This window comes from Hipposideros armiger, unplaced genomic scaffold (genome assembly GCF_001890085.2).
Source record: "Hipposideros armiger isolate ML-2016 unplaced genomic scaffold, ASM189008v1 scaffold_1000, whole genome shotgun sequence".
Lineage (NCBI taxonomy): Eukaryota > Metazoa > Chordata > Mammalia > Chiroptera > Hipposideridae > Hipposideros > Hipposideros armiger.
The window spans coordinates 289649-312943 of NW_017732350.1; the positions used below are offsets into that span (position 1 = coordinate 289649).

Below are 23295 nucleotides of genomic sequence, written 5' to 3' on the forward strand. Positions count from 1 at the left end.
GAGGTCCCATAGCCCACAATGTTCAGGCCCACAGGTCATATTGGCACAGGTTGGCTCTGATGGCTGCCGGGCAGAAGCCTCTGCTGCACAGCAGGGAAACAGCAGGCATTTCTTTCAATGGGTCTTCATTGCATCAGCCAGCACAGGTGCAAGGGGAAAGGTGCACACCTGGGAATTGCCCAGCTATCCCTTTGAACAATCCTGGAGGCAGAGCTCTCAGGTCCCCACCAGGAATAGGTCCCAAGCTTTGGTTTTTATCGGGTATTTATATTTCCTCCAGTCCAGATGCAGTTTATAAGTGAGATGTCATTTTTACCATAAGCAATGCTTCCCGGCAGTAGGCGGGTGGCACACAGCCAGCAGACAGGGAGAGCATCCTGTGGCGGGGCAGTGCCTGCTCCTTCCTTGGAAATGTTGAACCCAGGCCATTCTTGTGAGGAATGCTGGTCATTTGAGCAGTTGGAGGTTTTTGTGAACAAAATACTTTAGGTAATGTCATAGCAGAATTTTTTGTTAAAGGCTCTGTGTTTTCAAAGTTTCTTATACACCGTTCTTTGACGCCCTCAGTGTGTTTGGAGGGGGTTTGGGTCTGGGGGGTTGTATTCACCCCCACTTTTCATAAGATCCATAAAGTGCAGAGTGTCTTTATCATTCATTGTGCCCAGTTGCCCCAGTAGATGCGCCTGTGGCCTCACTCGGGCCCTCGTGCAGTCAGAGTGGCGGCCGATGGGGACATGCTCTAAACTTGCCATTAAAGCTCATATTATGCAGGGTGAGTTTTATGCTTTGTTTTTATATTTTTGCATGAAGAAAACTTAGGTTTCTTGTAATGAGTATTTTCTAATACGCAGCACATGGAATAGCAACTATGTGTATAGCCATGACACATATGTGGGAATATTTTGCCATATTTTTTTGTGGAGAGTGTGTAAAGTAAGCTGCAGAGATCGTAAAATTTCACCCCCTAAACATTTTACGCTATCTCTCTTTAAAAAGACTTTATACTAATACAGGTACCCCTCTTGACACAATTCGCATTAGAAGAACATTTGTAATTATGGGGTAGTCCATTAGCCTGCTGTGGCAGCTGGACATGTAGAGGCTGGTGGGGAAGAATGTGTGGATTTGGCTTCCTGAGGTGAGTGGGTGAAAAATCTACATGAGGCGGTTTTTTCCAGCCCAAGAGTGAGGGCGTGCGCTGGGTCATCGCCCTGCTTGTCGCTGGGATACCCATCCCCACTGCCATCCCAGGGTACTTACCAGGCACCAGGCCACACACTGGGAGCACGTCAGGTGGTGTGGCCGTAAAATACCACACCACTCTTTGAGGTGAATTGACCATGATCCTCGTTTTGCAGGTGAGGAAACTGAGGCTCAGCTGTATGGCTCAGAGCAGTGGAGCCAGTGTTTGTGCCCAGGGACTCTGCCTTGAGCCAGGACTCATGACCATTCCACAGACCACCTCCCCATGACATGTGCGGGCTTTTTGTCGCTCGATAAGAGGGTCGTGCCTAAAATAAGGTACAGAAGCTGCAGCTCACCCTCACACTGAAGGCGAAGAGAAGTGAACATTGCCTGCACAGAACAAGGTCCTGAATTTTGTAGAGTCATTGTACTTTCCTTGGTTTAGACCTCAAATTTTCTTAAAGGCTGTGCATAAGGAAAAGGAGGAAATTAGATGATAAGACCCACAGTGTCTCTGTAATTTGGGGCAAGCTTATGCTTTATTAATTAGCCTAGTAGAAAATAATACTAGATAGTATCTAAATGGGACATATCAAGGTTTGCTAACTGTATTGTATTCGGGGTGGGGGAGGAGTATGAAAAATATATATTCTTTTCTGTCTGCATTTCAGACCTTCGTAAAAACAGGGACCTAATTATTTGAGGCAGAGGTAGCTTAGGACTACTCAGAGCTCCTGGGGAGAAAATATGGAAAGGGCGTGCACTGCATGTTAGAGACTGAGCTCAGGGGCCTTGGAGGATGCGGGGCTTCCTAGTGACTTGGAGTAAAATATGGCGGACTGGACCCGAGCACCTGTGGCTGCCTCAGACGCGAGATGAGCAAGGGGGCTCCTGTCTGGATGAGACTACAGTCACCTCTCAGTTACTGACTTATTCATTTATTATTCATTTGACAAATGTTTTTGGACCAGATAATCACACCTGAATTATTCATTCATTCATTCATACATTTGACATGATATGGACCATCTATTATAGGATGATCACATTGGATCGTTTATTCTTTCATCTGACAAATACTTATAGATCATCTATTACAAAGTAATCATCTATTGTAATTAGATGACCTTTACCTACAGAGGAACAAGGATAATAATTACAGCAGACTTGTCATCACAATGCAAACCTGAATTGAGCAGTGAAAGATTTAGTGTTGAAGGAAAAGAAAAAACAAGCACCGAAGTAGAATCTTATATCTAGCTAAATTACCCTTCAAAAGTGAGGAAAAATACGGAATTTCTTAGACAATCACTGAGAAAATTTATCATTAGCTGACTGGCCCTACAAAAGAAGTATTATAAGAAGTTCTTCAGGCAGAAGGAAAATGATATAGGTCTGAAACTTGGATCTATCTGAAGAAAGGAAGAGCATCAGAGAAGGAAAAAAAATGAAGGTAAAATGAAACGTTATATTTTTCTTATTCTTAATTGATCTATAAAGGTAACTGTGTAAAGAAACAGTGCACAAGCATATTGGTAAGTTAAATGAATGGCAGCAGTGTCATAAAAGATGGGAGGAAGGAATTGGAAATACTCTTTTATGAGGTACCTGTACTTTATGTGAAACAGTGGAGTGTTATTTGAAAATGGAATTTAGATTTTAAAATGTATGTTGTAAACCAAAGGGCAACCACTAAAATTTTTTTAAAAGATATACTGGGAAGATATCAAATGGAATCATATGAAATGCTTGATTAAAACCAGAGAAAGAAGAAAAAGAGGAGAAAAAAAGAAACAAAGAAAAATGCAGTGAATAAAACACAGTTACAAACATGGTAGATATTAATTTAACTAAATCAATAATCACTTTGTAAATAGTCTAACTACACAAATTAAAACACAGAGTTTGTCAAAGTGAATTAAAAAAAAAAAGACCTAACTATATGTTGTCTACAAGAAATCCACTTTAAATGTAAAGACACATATAGATTTAAAGTAAGGGGATGGAGAAAGATATTACATCCTAATGCTAATCCAAAGAAAGATGGAGTAGCTATATTTTACATTAATTTCCATTTCTGAAAATGGAAGATAATCAGAAATAAAGAGGGGTGTTGCATAACTATAAAAAGATTACTAAAAAAGACATAATATCTTAAATGTGTGTATACACAGAAGAGCTTAAAAACATACGAGGCAAATACTGATAGAACCAGAAGGAGGATAGACAAATGCACTATTATGAATGGAGATTTCCGTCACTCTCTGCCAGCAATTGATAGGTTAAGTAGATGGAAAATCAGAAGGGTATAGGTGACTGCCAATCCACTTGATCTTCTTGACACTTATAAAATATTCAACCCAGTAACAGAAAAATACATTCTTCTCAAACTCACGTGGAACATTCACCAATATAGAGCACATTCTTGGAAAGCATACATAAGTAAACTTAAATGAATAAAAAGTCATACAAATTATGTTCCCAGAACACAATGGAATTAAATGAGAAATCAATAACAGAAAGATAGCTGTATGTACCCAAATATTTGGAAATTAACCAACATACTCATAATTACCCTGTGGATCAAAGAAGTCTGAAGACAAATTTTAAATTATTTTGAACTGAATAAAAAATGAAAATACAGTTTATAAAAATTTGTGGAATACAGTAAAAACAGTACTTAGAAGGAAATTTACAGCATTAAGTACATATATTAAATAAAATGAAGAAATAAAATTAATAACCTGTGCTTCCACCTTAGAAAACTACAGAAAAAAACAAATTGAGCCTAAAGCAAGAAGAAGAAATAGTTAAAATTGTAGCAGAAGTCATTGAAATTTAAAATACAAAAATAATTTTAAAATGAATGGTGGCTTTTTGCAAAGATCAATAAAATCAGTAAACCTTTAGCCAAGGTAAACAAGAATGAAAACAAGAGAAGACACAAATTACCAGTATCAGAAATAAAAGAGAGATCATCATTACTGATCCCATAGACATCAAAAGGACAATCGCAGAATATTTTGGACAATTCTATACTCTCAAATATGGTAACTTAGGAGAAATACACTAATTCTTGAAAGATAAAAACTGCCAAAACTCACAGAATGGAAAGTATCCTGAATAGCCCTGTCTTTTCAATTTAAATCAGTAATTAATACCACCACCTCAAATGCACCATGCTCATATGGTTTAATTGGTAAATTATACCATACATTTAAGAGGCAATTATACCACTTTTTAACAATTTTCTCTTCCAGAAAATAGAAGCAGAGGCATGGAGACATCAGTATAAACTCATATTTAGATGCATATAAACACGGATGGATATATGGAGAAATACTTTACATCTGTGTACATATACAGGTCAAGTACACACACACATATATTTTCAATGATATCCTCGTAGCGACAAGCACACCTAGCACCCAGATCTTCGTTTCTAATACCACTCTTAATTAAAAGCGTTGAGAAATGAGATAGAGATATTCTAGGACTGGAGTATCTTGTAGTCAAAGTAAGGAAAAGCTCAAAACCCAAAACAAACCAACCCATGGTGGTGGAGGTATATCAGAGAGACACAGAGCTGGCTGGAGGTGCTCCCAGTGGCCAAGCTGGAACAAAAACATAAAGTACTACTGGATTATAACCTAGTGTATAAAATAAATATCCTTGAATTCATACTTAATAAATGATTGAATGAGTAAATGGGGGAGAATAGACAACCCTGCTCTGCAGAAGAATTCCGAATAAGTTATGAGGACTCACCACTCTCAAGGAGTCGGAGCATTCCTCTCCTCTCCTCTCCTCAAGTGTGGGCTGCACAGTTTCTTCCTCCCAGAGAGGCCGGGATGGAAAGGGCCTGACTTTCCATGGGGGAGTGACTTTCCCATGGAGAAGCCTTACAGGCGCCACCTCTGCCAGGTATCAAAGATGCACATCTGCAGTGATAAACCGTGGTGACAGCATGCACCCTTGAAATGATGTGAGGAGAATGACACTTTATTTCCCATATCTGCCTCCCCAAAACACATAACCCCAATCTAACCAGGAGAAAAACCTTAGACAAACCCCAGTTGAGGTACATTCTACAAACTCCCTGACCAGTACTCTTCAAAATTGTCAAGGTCATCACAAACGAGGAAAGTCTAAGAACCCGCCCCAGCCAAATAGGAGGCATAAAGCTGCATATGATGTATCTTGGGTGAGGTCCTGGAACAGAAAAAAAAAAAAAAAGAAAAAAAAAAGACATGAGGTAAAAAGTAAGAACATCTGAAGAAAGTAATAAAGCATGCATGGGCTTTAGTTATAATGTTCCTAATGGTTCACTAATTATGAGAAATGTATCATACTCATGTAAGATGGTAATAATAGAGGAACCTGGATATGGGGTATATGGAAACCCTATACTATCTTTGAAATTTTTCTGTAAATCTAAATAGCTCACATTCTACAATTAAAAGTTTACTTAAAGAGTAAAAGAGAGATAGAGAGGGGCCAGCTGAGTGGTGTGTTGGTTAAGAGTTGGCTTGGGAGTGCCAGCTCTGAGCAGCAGAACCCCAATTTGGATCTCACACGAGGGCCAGTGACACTGCGCCCTCTACAGCTAAGATGGTGAACAACAGCTGGACCTGGAGCTGGGCTTCCGTGAGTCGCTGGCAATGGCGTAGGCTGCAATGGGCTGCTGTGAGCTACCATGAGTGGCTGGCAGCCAGCGTGAGCCGCTGTGAGCCACCGTGAGCTGCCGTCTATTGGTCAGCGAGCAACTACCTTACCCGGGAAAAGCACAATGATCATACCAACATGCACCAGTGAAGCGATGTCCTCCACAACTAGACTGAAGAACAAAAGGACAGCAACTTGTCTGTTCCCCTTCCTCGATTCCCCAACGCTGTTCCCCTCCCCCAAATCCCCAGTAAAATCTTAAAAAAAAAAAAAAAAGATAGAGACAGATAGATAAAAATCTCTGCTGTTGTTGGGGAGACAGACATTCATCAAATAATCACACACATCTAAGTAAAGGTAAATTAAAATTAAGTCAGAATCATGGTCAGTATTGCAAAAGAAAGGCACAGGGAACCTTGGGGGGGATTGATTAGAGATGGTTTGGAAATATCCAAGGATGCTGTTCAAAGCCCAGTGGGAGCAAGATCTGTGGGTAGCTGCTATGCTGGGAGACAGGCGTGTTTATCCTGAGATCGGGGCAGACCGTGTGGATCTTTAGCAGAGAAGTAGCGTGATCAGGTTTTGTCTGAAGAGTGGACATGGTTGGAAGGTTGGAAGATAAGATGGATGGTACCAGTGATGCATTACTTCTGGGAATGTGGAGGCGGGAATACCTAGTTTTTTGTCTTGAGCAGTTACCTGGATGGCATTCTTCTGCCAAAGTTCTCAAACATGAGTTTGTTAAAACAGATTGCTGGACCCCACTCCCAGGGCTTCTGACTGCAGGTTAGGGTGAGTCCCTGAGCACTTCCATTTCTCTCCAGTTCCCAGTGATGCTGATACAGCTGGTTCTGTGGCTATACGCTGAGAACCGCCACTGTGAGGTGATGAGGGAGCTCCGGAAAGACCAGGAAAGACTGGGCTTGCATTTGGCTGTGCTGATAGAGGTGCCTGTTCACACGCAGGTGCAGGTCGCTGAAGGCTGTAGTTAAGAGAGGTGCTGGCTTCTAGCACAGGCTCTGCCGGGTACCTGACCTTCCTGAGCCTGATGCCCAGTCTGTGACCGAGGATACCAGTAGCCACTACCTTCGGGAGTGTTGTGCAGGTCAGCTGACACCCTGTGAGTGGGCACTATCAAATAGCCACTTCCGCTTGCCACACTTGTTATCTTTGTCACCATCAATCTCATGGTCATCCTGGCCGGCTGTAAAGATGTATACCTAAACTCTTTTTGGCTCAAGTCTGTTATCTGTAAAATGGTAATGCTTTTATTATAGAGCTGTCATTTCTACAGGCTTAGGGTACAGGGTGGTTCTTTTACTTTTTAGAACACGCCCTTGTAAGCCCCCTTGCCGTACCCCAGGAAACCTGTCCCTAAGACTCCTTCCAACTTCCTGTGTCTGGAGGGGTTTCTGTCCAAGCGCGCATCTCCAGTGATGTTTCCTTACCTGCTGGGGAGTGAAGCCTGGCTGGGCTTCTCCTGGCTGCTTTTCCAAGTATGGGAGATGACATAGCCTGGAGTGAGACATTCAAAACCTGCTTACTGCAGAGTATGTACGTGTTTAGTAGATGCTTGAGAAGCACCTTGGGTCTCTATTGAGGGACCTCACTGGAAGCCCTCTATAAAGCTGTGACCCCTGCTGCTACCAGGAGAGGCTGTGTGCCAGAGGATCTGGGGTCGGGGTCAGAGAGCTGGCACATCAGCTCTGACCCTGCACGTCGCCGTCCTGCCAGGAAGACCGTGCCGGCCCAACCTTACCAGGCCCTGCTGTGAGTTAGCATCTGAGGTCTCTGGTAAGACTTTTATAGGATTTCTCTCATATTTGTAATTTGATACTTACAGTGTCCTAGGACTTTTAAAAAATATGAAATAACCAAAATTTTGGGGTGTGTGCTACCTAGCAATTGGAGATAAAGTTCATTTGGCAAGAACTCTTGGGAGCGTGAGTTCCTGGCTGGCAGTGCTAGCATGATCGGCAAAGTCTGTTGGCGTGCTTTTTGACTCGAGTCTGTTTTGGTGGGTCCATGTCCTGGGGTGTCGTTGCTTCATTTGAATGTGCAATTACAAGAGGCCCATTTCCTGGGAGACCTGCACTTCTGCTTTCTGGTTGACGCTGGCGGGGAGCCCACTTCCCGAATTACAGGAACCGCGGCAGAAAGTGCTCCCGCTCTTAGGGGCTCGTCGCTGCTGGCTCTCATTTTTGCTGTTCTCCCTTCAAATACTTCTCTCTGTTTTGTGGGCGGTTTTTCTTCCCACACTTCATGCTGCCTGGGCTTCTGATTCCAGGCCTGCGTTTGGATCCAGGAAAAAAAGGTTAGTCAAATGTGTTGGAACCAAGTAAATGCAGAGCCGTGACTCCAGAACTCCGCACCCCCTGGGGGTGTCCATAGGTGTGTCTGTGCTCCTGTGTTTCCTCCCCTGGGCGGCCAGCGCTGTCCCACTGAGCACCTGCTGATGAGGGCCGAGCGCCATGGCGGTCAGCCCTCTGCCATCCTAGTTCTTGCCTGCAGTTATATGTGAGCAAATCATCCCTTTCTCCTTCATATAACCTTTCGTCACCTAATTAAGTACTGGGTATATGGATGTCACAGGTTTATGAAATCTAAGGACACTAGCATAAGCTTCTGTAATACTTTGCAATGAGTCACCCACAATTATTCTTTAACTTACTAGAAAAAATGATGGTGACTATCTATATATCTATCTATAGCTATATCTATATAGGTGTTTTCAGTAGAACTTTTTGTAGATGTCTTCATCCACAGGTGTGTGTCCTTGTTGTTTAGCTCAGGTGGTTTGCTTTCTGCAGCAGGGTCCCCGTGGAGGCTGTGTGACTGAGGGGAGGGATGGGATATAAAATCGTGCCCTAGGGAAAACCTTAGCAAGCTGCCTGTGGGTCAGACCGAGGAAGCCACACCACTGGAAGGTGACCCAGGCCTTCCCAGGAGCCTCTGTGCTCTGAGTGGGGAAGGGTCCTGGAGAGTCATCTGGAGCAGGACTGAGGAGGCTCGGTCACTTGGCTGCCTGTCATCTTCCCTGTGTGGTTTGTTCATGTGAAGAGAAGGCCACTGGGAGTTATCAGCCACTTTCAGTGTGTGTTCTCTTGTCCATTATTTTGTCTGTTGCTTCTGTCTTTCCCTCAGAGGACAATGAGTGATGAGTTGGCTTTTAGGACATAGTGGCTGGATGACATTCATCAGGGAGATGTTCTTGGACCCATTCAGGGTGGATGTAGGCCTCAGCCCCCTGGATGCAACCCCACCCTTTCTCTTCTGCTAAAGAGAGCACGAGAGGGACATTGCCAAGTGACACCTTGGATGTGATCCCTTGTTCACTGATTATTCCCTAAGCCTAGCTCTCTTTTTAATAACCAATTCCTCATGTGTGCCCCTTGCCTCATAACGGGCTTGCCTGTGTAATGTGGTTTCCAGTGGAGAAGTAGTGCAGAGGGACCCTACTCTCCACCATGGAGTCGGAGCTGGGTTTGCCCGTCCGTGTGTCAGCAGGACACGCACAGGAGACTTTGGCCACCTCAGGCCGGGTGCCGTTGGTTCTGTTTCTCCATGTTGAGGCCATGGCTCTGTGTTCATGTGTTTTCTTTTGGGTGGTGAAATCTTGCTGCAGAGCACAGTGCCCCCAGCTCTTTGCAGACCAGTCAAGTGTAGTTGTCTGTTCTTGGGGTGGTCCCCCGCTGCATCTCCCTTGGCATGGTTATTTTTTTGAAATCAACAGCCAGTCCCTGATTGGCCCAGGCAGACCCATTCTCCCACTAGGCTGGGCTCTTTCCTCTTTCTTATGCAAATTAATTGAACCCACAGATGAAGTATTTTCTTTTGCCCCAGTCCTGACACTTAATTTTCTCAGCTTCATGCTGCAGAGGAAATTCCCAGGCAAATTTAATCAGGGCTGCTTTGCATTGAGGTGGCTGTGTGGCTTTGGGCACTATAAGCTCAGTTAGTTTTTTGCATCTTCCTGATTTTGTTCCCCTACATGGTAGAATGTGGCAGAAATTGTCCTCAGATGTTGTTTCCTCAGAGCATCCTCCACTTCTTCCATTGTCACCTCAGTCCCATATCATATGGGAGGCTCTGTGGCCGGCAATGTGAAAGCAGCCAGCTGAATGTGCAAACACTGCTGGGAATGTTCTCTATAGGAAGTGGAGGGGGCTGCATGCTGTGGTTTGGCGCCATGGTCCAGTGGGTCTTAAGCAGAAGCCCTGAATCACAGGCCTGGGCTTCTGATAACCAGATGATAGGGTTAAAAAAAAAAAAGTGTAGGAGCTGGCTGAGTGGCTCAGTTGGTTAAGAAGAGAGCCAAGAGTAGTAATATTGATGAAATTGAGAGAAGAGAAAGAAGGGGGAAAAACGATGTTGTGAAGGTTGGTGAGTTACAATGTTGTTAGTGACAATAGATTAATCTGAACTTTGAGAGCGGCCTCTGGTCCTAGTTCCCGGGCTCAGATAGTGTTGCCCTTGTATGGTTTCGGGGCCAGTGCCTCTGACCATCTTCCACAGGTAGAGGTGGAGATGAAGGAAGATAGAGGGAGGTGGCAGCTTCTAGAAGTGCACACTGGCTTATGTGGTCAACTCCCTCCTTCCTGACAGTTTATCTCCTCGTCCCTCCTCATACCAGAAAGTTTTATTCTGACTCTGCCCAAGCCCAGAGTCTGGCTACTCCCTCTCACCCTCCCACTCTCCCTCCCTCCCCAGATCCTGGGGCCTTGTTTCTCAACAAATCATTCATATTTATTAAGCACCATTGCTTCTTTCACTTGACCCTATTCCACATTCTTTATTAGTTATCCATTGTGATGTAACAGATTACCCTAAACTTAGTGGCTTAAAACAAAAATATTCATGTATTACTTATAATTTAAGAGGGACCAGAACTTGAGATCGCCCGGCTCAGCTCAGGTTTTCCCATGAGACTGCAGTCAAATGTGTTGCAGCATCTGAAGGCTCAACTGGGGCTGGAGGACTATCTTCCCAGGTGGCTCCCTCCTGTGACTGGCAGGTTCATGCTGGCTGTGGGCTGGAGACCTCAGCTCCCAAAAGAGCTGCTTGAGTCTTCACAACAGGGCCCCTGGCTTCTCCTCAGGTTAAAAATCCAGGGACCAGGGGGAGCTATATGGGCTTCTGTGGGCTAGCCTTATGCATCCCATGCTGTCACTGTGCAGCCAGCCTCCAGTCAGTGCAGGAGGGGCTGCAAAAGGGTGTGGATACCAAGAGGCAGGGAATCTGTGGAGTGTCAGAAGAGTCTTGGAGGCTGCCTGCCACGTGTGCATTCTAACTCTCCACCAAAGGTTGCAGGGTGGAGACCCGTTCTTAGGGGAGCCTGTGTTCTGGACAGAAGGGAACAAAATGGCAAACATACTGACCCTAATGGAATGTCTATTGTGATGGCTTTAGAAGGTAATAAATCTGAGCCGGGATAAGGAGTGGGGTGAGCATGTTGACTTCATCACGTTGACTGCACTCTGGCTGTCCCTCTGCAGGGGATGAAGTTTCCTTCCACTGGAGTCATGGGTTGCAGAGAGCTTTTTCAGCTGCTAGCCCACTGTAAGCATCTGGACTTAATCTTTCACTCAGGCTGCCACAGAAACATATTTTAAAATTATCTCGAATGTTATACGAAACATTGTATTTATGATGATGGCAAGTGTGGCCTATTCCTCTTAATCTTTGAAATTTCTGTCTGATATGATAGAACTACACATAAGTAGTTATTTTTTCTAAGTTAAATATTTTTTCTAAGTGATATTTCTTAAGCTCAATGTATCTTAAAGAGCAAAGGTCTTGCAAGCAGTCTTCATCCGGGAGCTGGGGAGGTGGACCATGAAAGTGTAGTTGGGGGTGGGGGGGGTAGTTATAATATGTCAAAAAGTGCAAGGACACGGGCTAGCTTAAGAAAAATTTGGAGGACATGAGGAAGCTAGTTGGATATGAGGGGGTCACAAGAATTCATCTTTGCTGGCTCTGGGAGGGCTGCTGGTGGGGCCCTGTGTAGTGTGTGTGTGTGTGGGGACACACATGCAGAATAAGAGCCCAGAGGAAACATAGGCTCTTTTCTAGATGTAACCCCTCAGAGTGTATTGTGTGTAGGCAGACACCTGACTGGCACTAAGCAGGATTTTGAGGTAAGAAGGTATTGTCTCTGGTTTGGTTCAAGCTTCCATCATCCTGTGTGGGTGCAGTGTGTCTGTCTTGGGGTGTGTGTGTGCACACAGTTGGAGACACACACACACATCTTCTCCTATGAAGTGCAGCTGTCCGTGCCTTTTTCTTCAGTATCCCACCATGACCATATCCTTCTCTTTTCTATCCATTGCCATGGGCACCCCTCCACACTCTCCATCATGACTGCAATTAATTCTGGCAACTTTGGTACTTCCGTCATCCCCTGCACAGATGCAGAACTGTGGCACTAACAGGTCGCACATCCTTGGACGGAACACCAGCCCTTTCAGCTCCACCTCTGCTGTGCCCCCCAGCTCAGCTGTCTCTGGGGGCTCCTCCTTTTGCAACCCTCCGTGTGGTTTGCTCAGAGTGATTATGTTAATGAATTAGATAAGGCCATAATAGTATATCTAATTTATTGGTGAAGACACTAGCGCGATGGAACACACACATCAGATTTGTGGGCAGGCCAAAACAGCTAACACAGTGGTTTCCAATCAAGATAATGTTGCCCCAAGGGAACATTTGCCACTGTCTGGAGGTGGTTTGGGATTGCTACAATTGGGGGACGGGGGTGCTACTGGCCTTAGTGGATGAAGGCAAGGGATGCTGCTAAACTGCCGATAAAAGACAACAAAGAATGATCCAGACCAACTGTCATGAGTGGTAAAGTTAAGAAACACGGAGTTAACAAAATGAAAGGTGACATGGAAATGGGTGAAATCAACAAAAGGAGTGTGAGGGGGTGATACAGCCATCTTAGTGTGTAAATAGAGGCTGCATGTAAAAAGGGCAGCTTTTCATTAGCAGAAGCCGTGCGTGGATACTGGGGGCTGAGGCCACCCGGCTGCATTTGTGGACCACAGAGCACAGATCCAGGCGGGGCTGTGCCCATGTGTGTCTAGATCTTGGCAGCAGCAGAATCAAAGCTGCTGTCCTTTCAAGAGAGTCTTGGGCAAAATGGAGCTGCATGGAGCAGTGACCAGAAGAGTGAGTGCCCTGGAATCATGTGGGGGGTGTGAGTCTGGAACAGAGCTGGGAGCTGGCATCTGAACATTGTCTGGGGATGCAGAAAGTCCTGTGCACCCTGTAGGCAGATGGCAGTGGGGCTGGAGGAGCAAAGGCAGGGCACTGGCTGAGAATGCCCTTTCTACCAGGCTCATCCATTCCGGAGTGCAACAGGTCGCTTAGGAGGAGGTGAGCCCCATGCGGGCACCGTGCTTCCTTGAGGCTGGGAATCTAGAGGGGCTGGGTGAATGTCCCCAGTTCTCTGACTCTGGAACCATGCTCTCCACCTGGCACAGCAGCTCCTGCACATTGAGAGTTTGCAGTACAGCAGCAGTGTACCTGCAAAAACTCTGAACAGGAGAGGTCTGCGTGTATTCCCTGAATAGGTATTTTGTGAGCACTTGGGAAGCCCCTAAGCGTTGAGGGTGCAGGTCAACACTTCCAGACATTGGAGCTTACATTTTAGGACCAGAAGGGCAGGTTTGTATTGAACACCATGAAGGAAATAGACCCTTTGGTGGGATAAAGATAAACAGGGGCATGAAGCCATCTGAGACATGGTCATCAGCTTACACCTCTTTGAGGTGACACAAACTGAGACCACAGGCCTGAGGAGGAGAAACCAACCAGGGGTGTGTGTGGGGCCTGGGACAGGAAAGGTCCCCACACGTTAGGACAGGAGGGAGCATGGTTTGGCTGGACGTGGTGAGCGTGGGCATGAATAGGCAAGATGAGGAAGGGGCTCAGGCCAAACCATGCAGGGAAGTAGGGCTCAAAGAGGGTTTGGGATGCAGTGGGGACAGGAGATGGCTTGCCAGCCTCACGCTGCTAGCTTTGTAGGGAATGGACCACGAGGAGGGCCGATGGACGAAGACTGGAGAAAACTCCCATCGATGTGAGTGAGAGGTGGTACAGCTTCCACGAGGGTGGTGTCCGGGGAGACAGAAGCCATGGTTTGGGATGTTTTAGAGAAAAGCTGATGAGAGATCCCTGGAGACCAGCTTGTCGAGCCTCCTGCTCGGTGGCCTGGCCCCAGTGGAGCACAGTCCTGCACGGAGTTCACGCTTCCTAAGGGAACCCATCCAAGTATGGGATGGACGCATTGGGTAAAAGACACGTCTTTGCTGACTCAGTGTTAGACATGCGCGATGAGTGAGAGGGAGGAACCCTGAAACGCTCTAGGGTCTCATCCCAAGCTACTGGTTATGGTTGGTGTCATTTCCTGAGGTAGGAGAGGCACAGGGAGGAGCGTGCGTGAGCCCTTGAAAGCCCCATTCTAGGCATGTGAAGAATGAGTTTCAATCAGGTGGGGACGTCAGGCAAGCAGCATGCGGGCCAGGCGCACCGTGGAGAGAGAGGTGAATGTAAAAATGCTCCTGGGCATTTTGTTGGTAGTGGGGCCATATAGAAGGACAAGACGGGGCTGACACCCAGCATGGGTTGCAGAGTAAGACAAGAAAGAAGCCCTGGAGGGGAGAGGGGGCACAAAGGTGAGAGATTGACCCACTGAACTGGTGGCTCTGGGCTGCGTCACGTGCTGCCTGGAGATCAGAGATAGGGCCAGATGGGTGACCTTGGGTTTGGCCACTTAGACGTTGGTGACACTGGGAAGAAGAGATTCATGGAGCATGGGAGTAAAGGCCAGGCGGAGGACAGGGGGTGGAAGAGGCAGAGGGGTGGTACAGAGGTCTGGACAGTGAATACAGAAGTCAGTAAAAGCACCCATGGTCCTTCCACGCTACCCACCGTCCTTTCAGACTTGCCTTCTTTCTCACCTCAGTGTGTGTATTATTACATATGTGTGTATAAACCTTTTAAAAAACAAAACTGGATTGCTCTGTACCCCTTATTTTGAAATTGGCTTTCACTTAATCTTACCTATTACTCAACAAATATTTTTGACAACCCGCCACGTGCAGGACTATTCCAGGAGCGAAACAAGGCAGCGAACAAAAGCATCCTCTTCGCTCCTCCTCTCCCTGGTAGGGGAACCGAGCCGAGCATCAAGTTCAACATAAGTTACAGTGTGTTAAGGGCTGTCACGTATGGAGAAAAATGAAACAGGGATCACAAAACATTATTTCATGTCACAAAACTTTTTTTATCACGAAATGCACATGTAGCCTCCTATGTCATAAAATGGCCCCAAATGAGCAAGTGAAAGTGCGGTGCTTTGAGGAGCTCACCTGACAATAACCTGAAGCCTCACATCCCTGAAAAGCTACCTGTGCGGATGTGCACCAGCTGAGGTATTGGCAGTTTGGGAGGAGGGAAGGGGTCTGGTCCCTGGGGCCCAAGGCCTCTTTTGTTTCTCAGTTTTAAGCTTTTGAACAAAGTTGTTTCACACATGGAAAAAAATAATTGGTAATATTGAAATACACCAGGGGTCGGCAAACTGTGGCTCGCGAGCCACATGTAGCTCTTTCGGTATTTTCCGTCTCTAAAGTTTGCCGACCCCTGGAAGAGCCAATCCTGTCCCTCACAACAATTTAAAAATTATTCGAGAGCCATAAATATGTTTTCACATAATCACATTATGTGAATAATATTCTTTAAAATTTTTATAAATGAAACTATGATAGTTTTGTTTTCATTTTCAATTTTACTTCAGAGCCACATGTACGTACCCAAACTTGCGAGCCACAGTTTGCTGACTCCTGGCAGCTCTTCCATCTCAAAAGTTTGCCGACCCCTGAAACAGACCAAAAAAAAAAGGTAGCAAGTTGTAGGGACTTGAAGAAAAAATTTTTCTGGTGGGTGTTAGAGTTTGAACTTCTGACTTGCCCGGGGGTCCAAGGAAAAGGCAGATTTAAGCAGTGCCTGTGAGTTCCAGGGTGGGTGGCTGAGTCAGTGGGCATGTGGAGGAAAGTGCACAGTGGATGCCTCTGTCTGTTCCTGCCCCAACAGTGACAGGAGCTGTTGCCATGACAGCTGTGTCCCAACTAAGGCTGAACGCAAAAGCAAAACTCGGGATTTTCCATAGTGAGCGAGAACTAATATCTGAAAAACAGGGCTGAAAACAGTAGTGTGGTGACAGATTCCTATGGACAGTGGCTAGAATGGTGACAGTCCCCATCACCATGGCTTGTGTTGTTGTAGAAAGGAGGTTGGAGGGTGGGAGAAGGCCCTGGATGGGCACCGGTGGGAACCAATGAGGCATCACAGAAGTTGTTCATCCCCCAAATTAAATACTTCAAGGATGGACCAGAGTTGTCCTTGCAGTAAACCATCCCTACTGTCAAAACCACCACCAACAACAACAATGCACCGGGCGTCACCTCCAACACAGGAAGTCACACCTTGGGCCCTGGGCTGCTGACACCCAGCTCAGCCAGACCTTCTGCCTTAAGGGAAGCCAGAAGTGTCCCCTGCTTGGAGCTGAGTCTGCAGCGTCCCCTTAGAGCCATACCGGAGCACCCGCATGTGCCTGGAGGACAAGCCCTGGCAGGCTGCATCGTCACAGCATGTCCACTTCATGTCAGTTCGCTTCGGTGTGGAACTCACAGGAGAGGCCAGCACCAATGTAAATGTTAGAAACAAACCGATGAATTTAACAACTAATCGTGTTAAGATTTATATAAATTAAAAAGTATTTGTTAGCACTTAAACTATTGTTATTGAAGACTTAAGGTTTTAGTTGAGGCTTATGATAGGCGGCAGCTATGTCAGGGATCTAGAACAGTAGGGACAGCTAACAGCAAGGATGTGTCTGAGGCAAGTCTCTAAGACCGTGCACCCCCAACCCCCTCCCCAAGCAGAGAGAGTGAGAACCAGGACCAGAGAGGGCAGCTGTGGCCTGGGGACGGGGCCTGCTAGGAGTGAGGCTGACAGACAAGAAGGGATGGCAACGGGAGAGGTGGTGACATGCTGCGGGGACCACTGATGGAGAAGGAATAGGAAGGGAAGGGATGCGGACCAGCAGCCAGAGTGCTTACAGATGAGCAGCTGGGGATAATGTGGTTAGCCCAGATGGTGGTAATGGATGCAGAGAGCCAGGAGCTTACACCTAAGTCATTTGCAAAACAAGCCTGAGAGAAAGCAAGGGCTCCCAAAGAACTCTGAGATTCTGACCGGGCAGCACCTGGGTGGGGAAGGCAGGCAGGTGGCAATGGAGATCTTGGCCGCAGGTGTGGTCAGGGACCAGTAGCAACATCACCAAGATATTTGGCCTTGCAGCCCGCAGGCCCCTGTATTTTCAGAGTTCAGGTGATGTGCATGCATGTGGAAGTTTGGGAAGCGCTGGACTGCAGAGGAGGAGAGTTGGAAGTGCAGGTGGGCTAACAGCACAGAGTGGGTGAGGCCCTAGAAAACTTGTTGCAAGAACAGAGCAGAGTGTGAGAAAGGAGCACTAGGGCCTCACTGTTGAGGGCTGGGGCTGAACCTGCACATAAGCGTCCCAGAAGAATTAGCCAGAGGAAGAAAGACACAGAAGAGAGGTAGTGATTCCAGAAGACACACTGACTCATCTTCTCTCCAGAGATGTCTTCTTTGTTAACAGTGTCCTTAGACTTAAATATAAATGTGGACTGTACTTAGAAAACAAAACAAAACAAAAACTTAGAGGTGAATTTTTAGGAACTGGACAAAGAAAAATTAATCATTGATAGTCAAATGTTAAAAGCAAGCAAGAAAAGTATTTGTACCATCAAATTATAAGCTCACGTGTTATTGCTTTGTCAGTGTTGCCTAGAGAAAGCCTACTGCCTCTATTGGGTAGGCATGCTTATGATTACAATCACCTGTAGGATAAGTAACGTTGAGAAAAGGCTGTTTCACATAATTGTTTGCCTGTATCTCTGTGTTTCTATGTCTGTATCTGTGTGTGTATATGTGTCTGTGTGTGTCTCTGTGTGTCTGTGTCTGAGTTTCTGTGTCTGTTTAGTGAAGAAGTATCTTCTCTGTGACAGGTATCCTCATCAAACGTGGAACCTGTACTATTTCTTCAATATGGAATGGTGCATGGTGGGTATCCAGAAGTGGTCTGGAAGAGGCAGGGAGGGGACAGTGTGCAGCCCAAGACCGGGGGCTCTGGGAGGATGTCATTCTTCAGGTTTCATGGCAACGGCTTGTTGGTCCCATCTCTGACCCAAACTGTACAAGCCATGGTGACCGCCATCACAGTTTTAAGTGGTGTGTACCCATGCCTGGCACTTCAGCTCCCTGGTGTCTCCCTACAGCGTATGACACAGTAGAGTCTTGATTTGCAGGTGAGGAGTATTCAGTGACATCTTCAGTGCCCGTAGCTCTGCACAGCAAGTGTTCCTTCCAGCTGTCTCCATCTGGAGAAAGCGGTGTGCGTGTGCGCCTCAGGGCCCCTCCGGTGCACCTGCTGTCAGGACCAGCTCCCAAGCCCTATTTTCAATACGACTTCTCTTTTCAGTGTGCCTCTTAGAATTCTCTGTTTCTACCAAAGAAAAAAGTAAACTTCCTGTGGCCACGTTTGTCTCGTGCTGTTTTGGGGCTCCATATTGGGAATGTGTGTTTGAAAATCTAACGATTATGTGAGCAGACGGGTGGATAGCACGTTGGTTAGAGCAATACGCAAAGGCCCAGGAGGGAAGGGCTTCCCCTGAGGGAGGGCCTCTATCCAGGGTTGGAAGGTTAGCGATTTTACATCTGTTCTGCTGCTCGGGTGCTGATTGATGTGCCACCTTGTTTTGCCAGGTGGACACCGTGCGCCCTTGGCCTTGAGGGGAAACAAGCATGGCCGCAGGCATGGCCGACAGCGCCAACCACCTGCCCTTCTTCTTTGGCAACATCACCCGGGAGGAGGCCGAGGACTACCTGGTCCAGGGCGGCATGAGCGACGGGCTCTACCTGCTGCGCCAAAGCCGCAATTACCTGGGCGGCTTCGCCCTGTCGGTGGCATATGCGCGCAAGGCGCACCACTACACCATCGAGCGGGAGCTGAACGGCACCTACGCCATCGCGGGCGGCAGGACGCACGCCGGCCCTGCCGAGCTCTGCCAGTACCACTCCCAGGAGTCGGATGGCCTCATCTGCCTCCTCAAGAAGCCCCTCAACCGGCCGCCTGGGATGCAGCCCAAGACCGGACCCTTCGAAGACCTGAAGGAGAACCTCATCCGGGAGTATGTGAAGCAGACCTGGAACCTGCAGGTGTGCCCCGGCCGGTCCCTCCGCCGCGCGTGCTCTCGCGCGCGCTCTCGCGCTGGAATTCCACACAGCCTCCCAGTCCGTGCAGAGCCTGGCAGTGGTGCCTCAGATAAGCAGCCATCTCCTTAGTCATCAACTTGGACAAAAAAAATGCCTCACTCCAAGAAGGCAGCCTTGCCTCTTTTTATGGTCTCACAGTTGAGAGGGCAGTCCCTGCATGGCGGCGATGTGGGTTTCTTCACCGCAGAAAGCCACTGTCACCCAGTCATGCTGGGCCGTTTCAGAGGCAACACAGGCATCTTCTGTTTTTTATTCACCCAAGAGGGCCATACCAGACACACTGATTGGCATTTGATTTTATAGCTTCTTAACATCTACTGCAGACCTTTCTGTGTCAGCACACACATGGCTGCACCAACCTGTTTCTGGCTGCCTCCTGTTCCTTCCTATGCACCGTAATTTATTTAGTACCTGTTGATGTGAACTTTCACTATTGACAAGTAATGCTGCTAGTGACATCTCTCTATACCCATCCTTCTGAGCTTTCAGGCAGCATCTGCGGGATAACCCGGAACAGGTTGGGTTTGTGACAGCGAAGGGCGTGTGGGTTTAATTTGTGTGTATTGACAAGTCGTCATCCAGAAAAGTCCCAGAGGCCATGACAAGTTACATTCCTCCACACTCTCAACAGCACCTGATGTCAGGAGGCCACAGGCTGAGGTGGTGGATGGTCTCCTGCTTGGCCCTCTGTGCTCAGCCATCCCTCCTGCACTTCCTGCATGTGTGCGTCCTGCCTTCTGCTTGTTGTCTGATACAGAGTTAGGACTGCACAGGCTTTTGAGGATTATGTGCAGTGACTGTCTTTACTCTTCTAATATGTCCTGTACTAAATTCAGCCTTGCAGACAGATAATAATACTGTGTGCCCAGGATTTTTCATTAGCATTCATTGGATGTGTCTTAGACTGTCCTCTTAACTCTCTCTAAAGACAGATAAATCAGATGTAATTTATACACTGTAACATCCATCCTTTTTAGGTGTGCAATTCTATGCATTTTAACAAACACATAGCATAATGTAGCCCTCACCTCAACCAAGATATGAAACAGTCCTGTCACCCATCAAGCACCCTGGAGCCAGCCCCCACCGTAGCCCCTGGCGCCCCTCATCTGATTTCTGTCCTGTAGTTTTGTCTTTTCCAGAATGCTATACAAATGAACTCACACAGCATGTAGCCTTTTCAGACTGGCTTCTTTCACTCAACATAATGCATTTGCATGTCCGCTGTGTGGCCTCACCTGTCCGCGGGTCATTCTTTGTCATGGTTGAGTAGTGTCCCCCACCCTTTCACTTTGGCCTCTACTTGATTTGTTTCAAAGATCTCTGGTATGTAACTTATTGCTGCTTTGGTTTTTCATTTCATCTGTGAAGTATGACAAAACTTCTATACTCATCTTCCCTTCTTTCTAACCTCCTGCCTTCCTATTCTTAGTTTGGATTGGTTATATTTATATTTTTTATTTCTCGTTCTTTTTATAACTGCAAATAATCAAACTTTGGTTCTCTATTTACTACTGTGCAGAATGTGTATTTCTCTCCCACTCAGAGGAAGTGAATTCACCCAGCTCTCAGCCCCTCTCCCATTTTTATTTTCACATTGTCATTTCTGCATTGTCAAGGTCTGCCTCCTGCACTTGGTGTGATCACGTTGCCTCCAGTTATAGGCAGCACTGTGTGTGAGTGTGCAGAGTGCAGCCTTGTAGAGGCAGACAGAAAGCTTATGTCTCCTTTGTTACACACATCTTAAGACTTCTTAATTGTTAACAAATGATCAGGTTTGATATAGAACGATCAGTTCTAGTAAACTACACACCTGAAGAGGGCAGGAGGCATGTTCTTTAAACCTCATGGATTATACCAGGCGGTTTCTAAAGCTGATGTAGCTTTTAAAAGGCCAATAATCTCAGTATTTTAAAATTTAATTTGTTATTTACATCCTTAAAGGTATTTAAATAATATATAAGATCTTATTGAATGAATGAATATGAACAAGAGAACAAACAAATGTGATTGCACTTTGCAATGTCTGGACTTAGGACAGATGGGAAGTGATTTCTGTGTCATTTTTCATTTAACTTAGTGTCGTCGCTCTGCTCTCCCCACTGTGGCAGGGTCAAGCTCTGGAACAGGCCATTATCAGCCAGAAGCCTCAGTTGGAGAAGCTGATCGCCACCACAGCCCATGAGAAAATGCCCTGGTTCCACGGAAAAATCTCTCGGGTGGAATCTGAGCAAATTGTCCTGATAGGCTCAAAGACAAATGGAAAGTTTTTGTAAGTATTGTATCTTTTCCTCTCACCCCATATTGCCAGGTTCTGCTTGGACAACCAGGGGTAACTCAGGCTTTCCATTACTGGACCCATGTGACCCCACGGGAAGGGGCCACACGCTATCACCTGACAACACGCATGGTGGCCTGCCGTAAGAATGTGAACATTCTTCTTGGGCCCTGAGGGACATAATTTAATGTTATTCAGTCACAGTCTGCTTTTAATGGCAAACATAGGACATGTAGCAATATCTGTGGCTATCCATCTAAACTAAAAACACCACAGTTTGTTCATTCCCATTTTCCCCAAGATCTCAGACTTTACTTTTCTTTTTACTTGGAACATAGTGCCAGTAGGGCGGGTGCTACAGAAAATCTGCTGAGTGTATGTAGCTCAGTGAAAGGTAGTGCAGGCGTCTGATCGCAGGCCGGTTTGTACCCTTCAGTCTTCTAACCCCAGAGACGAGGTGAGCAGCCTGAGGGGTGCTCGTTGTGATCTGTGGTGGTCAGTAAGCCTCCGTACTCCGGTCCTGGAAATGCAGGCTACCTTGGTTTGGGGTCCGTGCTCTGGAGAAGGGAAGGAGCTGTCTTGGGCAGGTGTTAGCCTTATTCCCGAGGTACTCTGGCCACGCGACACAGTGGCACTGCCGGCAGGGCACGCTTGCCTGTTTGTCACTGCTCAGTGACCATCCACAGATGCTAACGGGGTGCCTCAGTGGGCAGCTTCTCAGCTGGACACTTACGAAGGGTAATGCAGCCCTGTGATCAGGCAAGCAGACTTTGTAAAATTTTCCTGGAAATAAAATGTTTTTCCCTAAGTATCCATTTAAAGAATTTTCCTCAGACTTTACCATAATACCTATTATTTGAGAAATTATCTAAAACACATACTCTTATTTTAAAAAGTGATACTAAAAACAAGTACAGACCAGCGGGTTGGCACCAGCAATGACGGGAACAATGGTTTAGTGGATGCGGTAACGGCCACCGGCAGAAACCACGTGGTGGGAAGACACTTTTTCCTCGGTGTGGCACCCGTCAGCTCATTTTCCCCTGAGGTTTGGACTTTTACCATCTTCCTAGGAATAATTTCCAACACAAATGTCACAGGACTGCATATATGGTGTCTGGTGTGTTTGGTCAGCCACAAGTTGCATAATCTAAACAGTGATTGAGGCCTTCCACCTTCTTGCTGGTTCAGATGCGTGCTCTCAGGCCCACTGAGGAATGGCTGCAGTCAGGGAGAGCTGCCCGCTTCACACTTAGATGGGGTGCTGCAAGCAGCCACCTGCCCTGGGATAGCCCAGGGGCTCTGCCCGCTGTCAGTTTCTGCCCCACTGATTCTTCTCAGGCCTCCTTCAGGCTTTCCTAAAGAATGTGTCTCCTGCCTACTTTGCAACCATTTAAATTGGCTAGTGCATCAGTGGACCAACATTTACTGGCGTCCGTAGTTGTTTGAGACACCAAATGCCAGCACCATTCTGGACATTGGAAGTGGCGGCTTGAGCCACACATGCATCTGCCTCGTGGAGTCTGCGTCTCAGTGGGAGAAGCAGATACTGAGCGTCTGCATGGAAACTGTATTGGATATTGGTACACATAAGAAAGGGAGTAGAATAGTACTGGGTCAGAGTACCTGGCACTGTCTTATGGTGGGTGGTGAGGAAGGGCCTTGTTGCAAAGGAGAAATTTGAGCAGAGACCTGAAAACAGTGAGTACCATCCAGCGCGGGAACAGCATGTGCAGGGGCCCTGAGGTTGGAGAGTGCTCGGAGGGCTCCGTGGTAATGGGAGAGCTTGCTTTGGGCAAGCCAGTCTG

General features: G+C 46.7%; 1 protein-coding gene across 6 annotated transcripts in view; it reads left to right on the forward strand.

The window, feature by feature from the left end:
* Positions 1 to 23295, forward strand: part of SYK (spleen associated tyrosine kinase) — an 89647-nt gene that overhangs the window by 18973 nt on the left and 47379 nt on the right. For 5 of the 6 annotated variants that reach the window (XM_019631457.1, XM_019631452.1, XM_019631454.1 and 2 more), the window contains 2 exons: positions 18700 to 19152; positions 21321 to 21481. In XM_019631457.1, the coding sequence (XP_019487002.1) occupies positions 18739 to 19152; positions 21321 to 21481 (575 nt within the window). In that variant the 5' untranslated portion in view covers positions 18700 to 18738. Of the gene's footprint in view, positions 1 to 8020; positions 8165 to 18699; positions 19153 to 21320; positions 21482 to 23295 lie in introns of those variants that run through there. The other variant, XM_019631455.1, reaches the window with a different exon arrangement.